Source organism: Dermacentor variabilis, chromosome 2 (assembly GCF_050947875.1).
Source record: "Dermacentor variabilis isolate Ectoservices chromosome 2, ASM5094787v1, whole genome shotgun sequence".
NCBI lineage: Eukaryota > Metazoa > Arthropoda > Arachnida > Ixodida > Ixodidae > Dermacentor > Dermacentor variabilis.
Window position 1 is genome coordinate 137,763,701 of NC_134569.1, and position 13,014 is coordinate 137,776,714.

The 13,014-nt window shown below is 42.7% G+C and overlaps 1 protein-coding gene across 2 annotated transcripts in view; it reads right to left on the reverse strand.

Annotated features, from left to right (window-relative positions):
- Nucleotides 1-13,014, reverse strand: part of LOC142572765 (carcinine transporter-like) — a 41,240-nt gene that overhangs the window by 18,630 nt on the left and 9,596 nt on the right. For both annotated transcript variants that reach the window (XR_012826142.1, XM_075682107.1), the window contains exons 5-7: nucleotides 11,833-12,001; nucleotides 8,442-8,571; nucleotides 1,976-2,067 (exon numbers count right to left, since the gene is read on the reverse strand). Coding sequence is in view for 1 of the 2 variants with exons in the window: in XM_075682107.1 (XP_075538222.1) it covers nucleotides 1,976-2,067; nucleotides 8,442-8,571; nucleotides 11,833-12,001 (391 nt within the window). In the remaining variant the exon portion in view is untranslated. The remainder of the gene's footprint in view (nucleotides 1-1,975; nucleotides 2,068-8,441; nucleotides 8,572-11,832; nucleotides 12,002-13,014) is intronic.

The window sequence follows — 13,014 nt, forward strand, 5'->3', positions numbered from 1 at the left end:
GGCTTCTTATGATATGATTAATAAAAATCGGGCGCCTCGGTTAACCCCTTTCTTCTCGTTTATTACATAACGAGGGTCTCAAATCCGGCAACACTGATGCCTTCAGAAAGCATGTGTGGGTTTATTGACCAGTTGCCTTCACCCAAAAAGACCACGTACTCGTGACGCCTGCGGATGTTCCACATCTGCCACCAAGGTTTGTGAGTGGTAGCACTGGCTAACACTTCCAGGATTCTAGTAGGAAACATAAATATCCAAGAAAGTGGATGGGAAAATGGTGCCATGGTAGCTCATTCGGTAGAGCATCACATGCGTAATGCAAAGACATGGGATCATTCCCCACCTGCGGCAAGTTGTTTTTTCATGAACTTTCATTTCCATTAATTTATAATTTCTTTATTTCATTTATTAAGCACAAGTAATTTCCCCTATGTTGTGTTCATAGGAGGTTGTGCTTGATGTCAATGATTGTTGATTTCTTATGATATGAGTAACAGAAATCGGGGCCCCTCGGTGAACCCCTTTCTTTTCGTTCATGCAAACTGTGGCCATTTGTTACTGGTAAGACCAGATCGCTACTCCGTTTCAAGAACACAAAAGGTATCCTGGTTCAATGCGCATTCCACAAGGAAGCGTGGATGACACTCAACCTTTTCACTGAGTGGTGCCGTACATGGGATGCCAAAGTGGAGATGCTGTGCGCTGCTGGGTTAGTCTTGTAGACAAGGGCTTACCACCAACAGCACTTCAGGATTCCGTGAGCAGCCAACATGAATCCAACCCCAACCTTCACTTGGATGGATTTTTACATTACAGTTTGAATTGAACAAAACCATGGCATGGCGCATACGCACTTTGTGGATATACCATTGTGACAGTGGCGTGCAAGACTCATTGCTGTGCAATCTGCGTGCGGGTCTGCACTGAACGCATTTTATTCATACTCACACAGTTACACGTGAGTGGGAACAGACTCAGATGTTCTGCAAGCTGAATAGCACTTTCAAAACTAACAGTGTGTGTGTAGTGTTGGCCGTCACTGACGCAGGTGCTGGAGGGGAATGGCGGAGAACGAAGGGACGTATCAGCCGCGAGGCATGAGAGTACTGAGCGGCACACAAGGAGAGATGCGTGGACGTTTTAGGATGGTCGAAAAGCAACGACGGGTTCCAATCACTTCTGAAACTCACCATAACAATCCACCTGGCTCATCGCCCACTTACTAAGATAGGCCATTAAAATTCTGTATTGTCAGTATTGTAATGCGCACACAGCCAGGCACGTTCAAGCGCAATTTGCAGTACAAGTACACTGATGGGGGCATGGTGCTTATCCGTACAGGCTAGTTTGCTTCCACAGTGCAGCCATTTCTACCTTATCTTGAATAAAAACGCACAACAAGCAATCTGATGTGCAGGAGGCACACTACGGTCTCACGTCTGGGCAATGCAGGCATTTAGGGCTATCATTATGATTAGTATATACCAAAGACCATTCCCCAGTGCGAGCGACTTGCAACGTTCATGAGTGAAAAATAAGTCAACTTTTGTGCATTCGACACAGCCTTGGCATCCGACACAGCCAGTAAGTTCTCAATTTTTACGATCTCGGGAAACTGTCCAAGCGATGCAGAGATCTCAGATAAGCTTCAGATAGGGATACATTATATTTCAAATTATCAATATATCAAACTATTTTGCAATCCCCTTTGAGCTAGATGTATCTGGGACCGACTGTGGTAAGTAACATGCCCTGTAAAGAAAAGTAACAAATCGATAAAGAAATAACTCTAGCATTGGTAAAGGAACAGTGCTAAGAAATAACTGAACTACTAATGCATGTTAACTGAAGCCTGTTAATGTAACCAAACAGCAAAAAACTTTCCAGTGCGATTTCCAACAGCCAAAGACCGCAGCAAATCTTTTCAAGCATTTTGAATGTCACAGCGCAATACATAGTCAACTCGGAAAATTACCATGCACACAGCATCAGCAGTGAATGCTTGCGAATCCTGGGTGTGCGGAACAAGTCCAGAAACGTCACCCTCTTGGCATCTTCTTTGGCCCCCTGAAATGTGTAACAGAAACAATCTGAATATGAAGTTAGCGCACAGCAACTTCACAATGAAAAAGAAAAAATACCCAAGCTTGCAACCACTTTTCTCAATTCTTGCCAAAACTACATGGGAAACCAGGCTTTGATCATCAAGCAACATATAATAACCAGACTTCCCAACATAACCCAAGAAGCAAGAAATTATAATATGTAGCACAAGAAATGGCAACACGCGGCAAGAAGCAAGCAGTGTGAGCCTGGGTCTCTGTAAAACTGAAACACTGTATGTATAAGTATCGCAGAGTTGTGTAATCGTCAAATGGTGTATTATGTCCATTGGTTACAGTGTACCCATTTCTGCACATGACTTTCCCGTGCAGTACACAACTTCTTTCTGCCATTCTTTACAGTAATGGTAAGGAAAAAAAGAAACACAGATATTGAGTTGTCGATAAATTGAACTTTCTGTTTATGCAATGTAGCTTCATTTCACTTCAATGAACAAGAAGACGGGGAAACCAAGGGGCCCAATTATTGTTAGTCACGGCCATACGACGTATAACCAACATCCGTCACCATGGCCACGAGTGGTGATGGCTTACACCCCCAGGCTTGTGCACATACACAAGTACCCAAAAGTGTAGACCTGGGAATAGCCACAGCCGTAGCTCAATTCGTAAAAGCATCACAGGCATAACACAGCACATTGTGTGTTTGCCATCCCACAGGGAGCAAGCAGTTTTTTCTTCCATTTCTCTTTACCTTAACATTTCTACATTTCAATTAAAAACAGCAAATACTTTCCCCTGTGCTTTCTTTGGCTTCGTTATCTGTTGGCTTCAATTCACTTTAGTGTGAAGAAGATATCCACGCATGACCACTTTCCTGAAGGCACTAACATGTTTGACAAGGTGCTTAGACGTGCCGCATTTTGTCAGACACTCTGAAGGAATAATGTTTTCGTCTTCGCAATTCCTGCAGTTAAATAAATAACTTGTGCACGTACATTGAGCAAATGATTCAATTCTTTTTTATGAAAGAAACGAGACGTGACTGACCAAGCCAAGATTTAATTACTCTGCCATTTACGAGGACTCTGGCAGAAAATGCACACAAGATCATACTACCGCCCCGATTTTCTTTTAATTTATTCGACAACACCTTGGAATAAAGTTACGTAATTTTGCCACATTTGTTTACAATGCATCATAACACATGACTGATAGGGTTGTGAAATTACCAGTCACATGTGCATTAGGTATTTTTTCCTCCAGCAATTTCATTGCACCAGCAGGAACAGACGTGAGGAAACCAACTGGCGAGAACGCACAAAAAGGACAACATCAAAGAGCACAGTACCCAGGGCAATGCATTATTTGTACTTGTCCTTTTTGCACTGCATTTCAGCCAGTTAGCTATAAACTACCTCATCCAAATCAATTGACCTACATGAGGTAATGCGCCCTTTCGGTGATTGCCGTAGGCAGGCATACTTTCAGTAAGCGTCGGTTTCACACTGTGTCATCTGTCACATCGTGTGCATGTGAATGTGGCAGAAACGCAACGTCAAGCAGTGCCCTCACCTACAGTGACACAATACTGTAAGTGTTACGCTAGGCACAGGCTGAAGGCACAGTCGCTAATGAAATAAACATTATGATGCAGGCAGATAGTATTCAGTGTACATGCTGGGTTACATGACGGAGACTTTCTACTTGGGGATGGTTAGCAGGGACCGTAAAAGAACAATGCTAAATCAGTCTAAAGAGTTGACGTATTCCTTCAAGACTACATGTGTTCATTTTTAAAAATGTTCAGTAATAGGGTTTCACATGCCAGTACCATCTTCTGATAGTGGGGTACTTCGGGTTAATTTTGACTGCCTGAGTTCTTTTAACGTGCAGCTAAATCTAGGTACACAAGCGTTTTTATAGATAAGAATGCAAACACCATGGCCAAGGTCAAACTACATGTGCATTTATTTAGCAGCAAAAAGCTGGTTACCAGTGAACCAAATGAAGGCCAATACTTCCTTTTTCTGAACTTTGCACCCAAACCACAATTCAAATACACAAGTGTGACACTATTATTTGTTTATTTATTTAACATACTTTGCAGGCTCCTATGTGAGGCATCGACTAAGAGGAGGTTACAAATAGAGCATGAGAACTGAAATAATGAAACAAGTAACAAATCCAGGAACAAAGATAAAGAGGTCATTGATTTAAAGGTATCTTCAGAGGCTCAGACAATTTTTGTGTAGAAAAACTTCTGACAGCTTGTTTGATCAAGTCTTTGGTTCATTTGAATACAATTTAATACTTGTTTGTTAATAGTACACAATTAATGTCTACTCAGCAGATGCTGTCGCAACATCACACTGAGCTAGTGCAGAAAATTCAACATAGTGTCTCCAGCAATTTTTCATTTTTCTTCTCGCTTGCCAAACTGCCACTCATGGTAGCACAGCTTTTCGGTGCTTCAGAAGTTCAAGTCCAGCTTAACTCAATATTCCTCTTTAATGTTCCTTCAAAGCAACAGGTGAGATGTTGCACCTTAACCCTGCCTATTTTTTATCATGCCCTGAAGCATTACACTCCAAAATGCATACTTAAAGGCCTATGCCTGCATTAACATGCTCCATTTAGTACTTGAGCCCAACTTAGAGGGTGTGCCTATTTAGAACTCACTAAACAGGCAAAAGTTACTTACATGTTTCATGTTTTGTTGAGCCAAGCTGGTCAATAATGAGTATCAGACATCTCTTTGAAAAAAGCCTGGCATGGAAGTTTGCATCTGCAATCTAAGTTTGCATGTCTAATCTAGCCAATATTACGGTACAAATTAACTGTTCATTCCACACTGCTGCAGCTGCTTTCATATGGGGGCAAAATATAAAAACATTTATGCACTGACATTTCGCTCATTTTAAATAATTACATGCGATCCAACTTAATCCACAGAGCCCACAACAGCCTTTCTTTTTGCCGCAGTGAAACTGTGGCTTTAATAATTAAATGCTGGAGTTTTACATGCCAAAACCACCATTTGATTATGAAACATGCTGCAGCGGGAGACACCACATTAATTCTGACCATACAGAGTTCTTTAACATGGAGCTAAATCTAAGTACACAATCACGTTTGCATATCGGAAAGCGGACACCGTGGCCGGGATTGAAGCTGTGACCCTGAGCTTAGCAACGCCATAGCAACTCATAGCCACTAATTTACTGTGGCAGATTGAGATGTAAACACCCATAAATTGTTAATTAGCTGTACCATCTAAGTTTAACGCACACTGCACATAGCATATAACAATTAAAAAATAAAACATCAATGAATTTGTGTTACCAGAGACGAAAGATTGCAGTAAGTGGGTAAGAAAGTAGGTAAAGCCAGCATTTATGTGTAATCTAGCTGTTTTGGAAGCCTAGCTGTTAGGTAGTGGACAGAAATGAAAAGGACCATCATATTTTTGTAGTATTTTCAATTATTTTACCTTTCAGTATGCTCATGCTAGCTGCTGTAAATTACAGCACACACCGGTGTTGAAGATACAAGAAACGCACCGTCATATGATCGCAAAAGGACACGATGTCTTGTTTAAGCGGCTGCCGGGTCATCGCAGTATCTCCAGCAACGACCTCGCCAACGAAGCTGCTAGGAAAACACACGAAGGATCAAACCCTGTTTCTGTACCTTTATTGAGGACTGAGGCAGCCCAACACTTAAGCAATCTAGCGCACCATATCACACTGGAGAAGTGGCACACCCCTGAATTTGCCCAGCACAGACTGCATTCTCTCGACCCATCTATGCAACTGTGGCCGTTATCTGGGCCTCCCCGAAGTGAGGAAACAATGCTGTGCTGTTTACGCTTGGGCATTGCATTTACCAATGCATATATGTGTTTGCTTGGAATGGTTGATAGCGCCATGTGCAATGCCTGCAGTGTCGAGAAAACTATAGAACATCTACTGTGCTACTGCCCAACTTTTTAAAATGAAAGACATGACCTCTACGCAGCTCTAAATCAGTTAGATAGAAAACCGTTAACCTTGAACGAGATCTTGGGACCATAGCATCCCATATCGCAGAAACAAAAGATCACAAGAGTATGGCTGCGATTTTTTGAAAGCTACTGGATTGAGTGACCGTCTGTGATCCGGACGGAGTGACCGTCAGTCATATAGAGCAGAAAACTGTTACCACATCGGTGATATCTACAGTGGACCTTCTCTTCTCCTCTTAATGTTTCCCTCCCCTTTTCCCTTCCCCCAGTGTAGGGTAGTCAACTGTGCTCACTCCTAGTTAACCTCTCTGCCTTTTATTTATCATTCTCTCTCTAACAGTGCACACCAAGACAAGGACAGGACACGACGAAGTCGTTTCCTGTCCATGGCCTGGTGTACCCTGTAATTCACAGTAACATGGAACACCAGCTAGCCCGATCTCAAACCTTGTTGTTGCTCATGCTAGAACTGCTATCTGAACCTCCACGCATTTGGATTGACAATATTGTTACTCTTACACTATATGACACTACAAATGTGAATTAACTATGAGCTGATCATACACTACTGCAGAAGTTAATTCCTCAAAAGCAAAGTTTGAGCTCTCTTATCACCGCAATAGCAAAATGTTACCCAGACAATAAAACCATAGGTCTGCCCTAAGAGGAAAGCTTTAATACGCCATTGTACCCCGACAACTATAACAATAATAATACAGTAGATTTCCATTGATTCAACTCTAGTCAATTCAATCCTGACTGAAGGTCCCGGCCAGCACCCATTCAGTTCTATGGACCCAAACTTTCCCTATTTCGATCTTAAAGTTAGCCTTCGCCGGACAATTCAAACTTGATCAGCGAGCATGCACGCACCTGACCTCTATGATAATCCAAATAGCCAACCCTTTAGTGACAGGGTCTCTCTTGGCGGAGCTTAGGGGACAGTGAATGCATTGAACACAAGTCATCGCCCATCGAAAACGCCTATTTTCGGCCTGCTGTAGGAAAACTTTCAAGCAACAGTGGAAGCCCACAATGTCTTATCACGGTATTTTCCCCATTCAAACGACTCTTCTTTTCTTTCTTTTTTCTAATAAAATTGAATAAATGCCCGCCTAAGGTGGCATTCGTATGCTATGCCACATGACACAGCTGTATTGCACGAAGCTGACTTAAAAACTGCGCGGCGAAGCTTACCTTAGGAATCCAACCGCCACTTTGCAACACATTTTGGACCCTTGCCAATTTTTCTTGCTAAAAAGTGGGGTTTGCAATAGATTTCGACTCTGCTTAGGAGCTTTAATGTTATCTCTACATTATTTTTCTTACTTTAATCACATAGAAAGCGGGCGCGCGCTTGATTCGGGGGCGTGTTAGAATCGGGCCAATCAGTAGTGTGTATTGAGGTTTTTTTTCTACATCTTGGTTAATTCGACCCGCCGGATAATTCAGTCTATAATCCTATTTATGTCCCCAGCAGGATGGAGGCCTATCTCAGTGATCTCCAGTTACCTCTGTCTTGCGCCAGCTGACACCACCTTATTATGCCTGCAAATTTCCCAATTTCATCACACTACAAATTGAACCCCTCAGTTCCCCTTCTCGCATTTATTTACTGCTAGGGTCTTGAATCTGGCAACCTTGATGTCATTGGGTATCATGTGAGGGTTTATTAGCCACGTGCCTGCTCTCCTAAGATCACACGTTACACGACACCATCGGGCAAAAGAGGATGTTCCACATCCGCCCACCTTCGCTCTGAATGGCGCTGGCTAACACTCCTAGGGCTAGATCTAGTACACATAACTACTTAAGTTAGTGGACGAACTGACAGCCGTCGCCGTAGGACAATTGGTAGTGCAATGCACGCGTAATGTGGAGGTTGTGGGTTCGGCTCCCACTCGCTATAGGTTACCTTTGTTATCCAATTTCATCATTTCCCTGTTCATAATTTTCTACATTACAATGCAAACCACGGTTAATTTCCCTGATGCTTTCCTTGGCTTCATTGTCTGTTGGCTTTATGTGGCCATACCTAGTTCTCTGTCATCTCAGACTACATTTTCTTTCTTGTGGCACACCGACAACCATTTGAAGGCTTAACGCTTCCAATCTCACATTTCCATGAAGTATTAGCACGCAGTCAGGAATGCATTATATTTCATTAACATTGTACAATGATGTAACATAAATTCATTAATACATTATTGCACTGCACTAATGTAATTGTGATTTTCTTTAATATTTTGTGCACACAGTTGTAGAAACGCCACAGGGAGTGCCAATTGCAATGATTCATAACTGGCACAGGTAAGGTTGCTATAGGAAGGCTGAGCTGAAAAGAGATGTATCTAGTGAACTGGGAAGCACACCCGATCTGCCTTCAGCTCCAGGTTCTCAGGGATGTCCCTCTTGTTGAAGAAGGCCACCTTGCGCAAATATTTGACCGCATCCTCATTCCGGCCCCGTGTCAGCAGCCAGCTAGCAGATTCTGGCACAAACCTGCACAAGCAAAGGACTTAAGCTTTAAGTTCACAGGATGTAAAAATGCCAATAAAAACAAAGCCAAACTGTACATCAAACCACAACACAAAGCTGTGACTTGCACACCACCAATGAAGTCATACAGTTCCAGAAGGTTATTGTGAAAGCTATCAAACGTCACATAGAACAATGCGACTGACTATGCACTTACCAAACTATGCTAAAAATTATTTTCTGTCACGAGAGCGACCCATTTTCTTCTCGGTGCAACATTAAAATGAAGTGCACACAACTGGTTGAAAATTATGCATTCCTGAAGGGATGAATGAAAGGTGATAGACAAGGAAAGATGCAGGCACAATAAAAGCACAAGAAGGTTCAAGCACCATCACTACAGAACCTTATACCATATTACGGTGTTTGACAGTGCATGGACAGTGCTATGAAGGTGGTGAAAAACAGCTTTAAAGGCCAGCTGCAATGTAATTTTGGACTGCGTAAAAAGCCAAGTTCAAGATAATGTAGATGCAGAGGAGTGTCCATGCAAAATTTGATGTTTGAAATACGAGTGGAAGCATCCCGAAAAGTCTGCAAAAATTAACCATTTTTGATACTGAAGAAAATATTCACTTACGATTACGGTACTCCCCAATGTGAAATTTGAGCGCAATTGTATACATGTTTTCCTTTCACGATATACAGGCTGGTGCGAACAATCTGTCTCAAACGGCACATTGCAAATGGAGCAAAATGTGGTGCAACTGCCTTGCTGATCGGGAGATCGTGAGAGCTGGAGTGTGTGACATGTGGGCACGATTCACAGCAGCTGCCATAGACAGACCTCCACTCACACAGCGCTTGAGCTACACTCACGCAGCGCTCCACAGACGACACACACTTCTCTGGTTCCATCTCGTAGCCATCGTCACCGCAAAGCCCATCTTGCACGGCACCGCACCTTTCTTCTCATGCTTTCGCCATACCATCCTCCGCTCTCTGCCTCATGGTTCCACTGCACCCTCACCCTCCGCGTTCTTCCTTGCACTCTCTTCACTATCACCATCTTTCATATTCCGCTGCACCCTGCATTCGCTTTCATCCTTCGCTGTGTTCATTTGCTCGGTTATGAGGGACAACGCCAATGCTTGCCACAGGAACAGGCGCCCAAAATCTGCACTCTAAAACCCCGCCTTTACCGCTCACCAGAACCGCATGCACATGACCTAGAGTGTGGCTTCTCGGCATGACCTCCGAAACTGCACTGGCACCACCATGGCAATCTCTGAGGCCACGCTGCTGTAAAGTGCGAATGCCGCAGCCTCCGTGGGGTGCCGCGATGAGACCTCTCGCTGTAGAAACATTCAGGACTACCACATGCTCTGATTGGTCTCTGTGGTTCTCCAGGCGTGGCGATGCGAGCCAGCCTGAGCGCCTGGTGCCCACAGCGCACTGAAGAATCTCAGACACAGAGTGCTGGTACTTAAGAGGAAGCTTTAGCTTGGGCCCAACTCCCACGCGGCCTATTCAAATACAGATAAAACGCAAAAACACTTTTCTGAGATAACCCCAGGACCGATTCTAATGAAATTTGTTGCATTTGAGAGAGAAAGTTAAATTCTAGTGACTGTTGGAAGTGGAATTTCGATTTAGGGCCTGAATTTTATTAAGAGAGTTTTCAAAACATTGAAAGCTAAAAAAGAAAGATAGAAGCACGAAGTTTACAAATTAATAGCTCTGCTTCAAGAACAGATGTGGTGGCTCTGTAAACGGCATCCATTAGGTCATTCAAAGCAGACAAATTTCATATGTCAATTGATATCTTTCGTGAATTTGTTATGTTGTGTACAAGGGTTCTGCAAAAGCTGTATTTCCATACTACATTTTTTCAGGATTTATGTGTAACATTAATTTTGTTCGCTTTATATGTAATATTAGATGCAATCCACAGAATTGTGATATCATTTTTCATTGCTGAGTTACCAGAGTTCTAAACTTGGTGGTTTCGTTTTCTGAAAATTTCTCATTTTTGCCAACATTTAATAAAGAATTGACAACCTAAATAAAATATTCGAATCTAACACTCACTAGACTTTAAGTTTTTGTTTTAAATGCAACAAACCTCATCAAATTTGGTTTAGTGGTTGCCGACAAAAACAAATTCTCGTTTCCCATGTATTTAGATAGGAGCACCCGAGCTAAAGCTTCTTCTTGTGATAACACCACCAGGTGCAAGAATCATCTACTTAGGTGCTGTTTAAAGCCTATTAACAAAAAAATCTACTCATTTATAACAAATTTAGCCTTCAAAGCCCTTCAGGTTTTCAGAGAAGAGGACAATCACGCAGCTAATGTGGAACCTTAAAGGGGCCTGAACCACTTTTTATCGAAGTGGAGAAAGGCATTTGAAGTGAAAATAGGCTATTTCAGAAATACTTTGCCGCAAAAAGTACTTCAAAGCATTCAGCCGAAGCAGAGTTATTGGCAATCAAACACGGCCTCCTCTGAGCTCCAGTTCCTTCTTAAACGCCTTGCACGGCAAAGGCTACGGCGCAGTGGGGCATGCTCAAAAGCTCCCCCTTCTAATTGTCATCATGGTGCGTAGTTCAAATTTAATTTTGGGTGTTAACATAGATGCCACGGCTTCTGCCTTTGGTGCCTACGACGCACTAAACGTAAGCCAAACGCGATTGTCCTCCGCAAGCCACTGCGCACTTAGCCAGTGGACTCGTGGCGGCACCCTGCGGCGGCCGCAGTATCTACGCCATGTAGCCAACTGCAGCTCGACGTCAGCTATCGGCCAATAGCAGCCGTCTAAGGGAACGACGAAACAGTGCATCCGATGACAAAATAGTGCGTCTAGAAGAGAGTAAGGACGGGGCCTTCTGTTGAACAGACAGCGTTTGAGAGAAAAGTGACTTCGCAATCCACTTGCGAGCTCCATGCACCACATACAACAGCAAAACTTGGCTGAGATGTTCACAGCAGCGTATGCTAATCACGGACTATGTTATTTCACCAAGCCCGAGAGGTGGTTCAGGGCCCCTTTAATGGAGTCACCACGTAACTAGGGTCACACTTACAATGAAATTTAGTGCACAGGGCAGGTATATATAACCTTATCTTGTCTAATTTTATCATAAAGGAGTACATAAGCCGGTTTAAACTGACAGGGCAGTTTACAGTTGGCCCTGGTGGTTCTGAAGTAGGTCCAAGGCATTTTATGAAACCTTGATGCCCTACTTGGCAGCACAACATAGAAAAAAGGATGCTCGTATGTACCTCATGAAGACGACAACCAGCAGCAATGGCATGCTTGTACAGACAGACAGATAGGTCCAGTTCTGAATGCCATAGGCCAACCATGGACACAGCATAGAGAAGATGATGTATGACAGTGCCCACAGCACTATGGGTAATGTTCTCCAGCGAGGGCCTATGTATTCAAGGCCTGCAAGATAACCAGAAAAACAAACTTATAATGTGTGTTATCCATAACTACTTTCACATTTCATTATGCCGATCCCATTTCTGTACATAGGATGCCTGCTGACGACTTGCTGGCTGCCCACTCATACAACATAGATGGAAAAAAGTGTTTAGTACTTTCATATCAGCTTAGATGATGCTAACTTCCCTCATTCTGACTGTGTAAAGAATTTGGAAATACACAGAGATTACTCTTTTGTATTTGTAAAAGAAGGCAGTTGGGTTATACAAGATTTTCCAATATGCTGACTGACATAGTTTATAACGTCCCAAAACAAAACAGGGGCTACGACCGTAGTGGAAGGTGCTTGATTAATTTTGTCTACAAGTTTATTTAATGTGCACCAAAGTCTAAGTACACGAGCATCTTTGCGTCCTGCTCACATCATATGCAGCCACTGTTACCAACAATCAAACCCACAACCTCACACTCAGCAGTGCAATGTCCCAGTCACTGAGAGACCATGGCAAGTTTCAACCACTCATGTAATACCCCAGATCTCAAACAAAATATATGCTTTTAATAAATGTTTACTTACGTCAAAAGGTGACCACAGAGCTAAAAGGCAAGTACAGTAATAGCATGTAAACCAATACACACAAAAAAAAATTGCACAAAGCTTGTGTAGACAACTTCTTTCAGTATGTTGGCAGAAATTTCAATGAAACTCCTTAATTTAATCTTCAAATAATACAAGACCAAATATACTCATCCCAACAAAGTAATATAAATGGAGAATGGCTGCGTGTGCCACATACCTCCTTCCTACATCTGTGAGCATTAAGAATTTCTAGGCATCACCATTTCAAATGTACCAGCATTCTTTGAGCAGAAGAATATAGTTACTGTAATGGACAAACAGCAAATTCCTATTATTATGTACAACGAATTAAAATTTCAACACCCAACAAGTGCTCTGCAGGAGAAAACTAACCGCCCCCCCCCCCTCACAAAAAAATGTGTAAATCAAAATT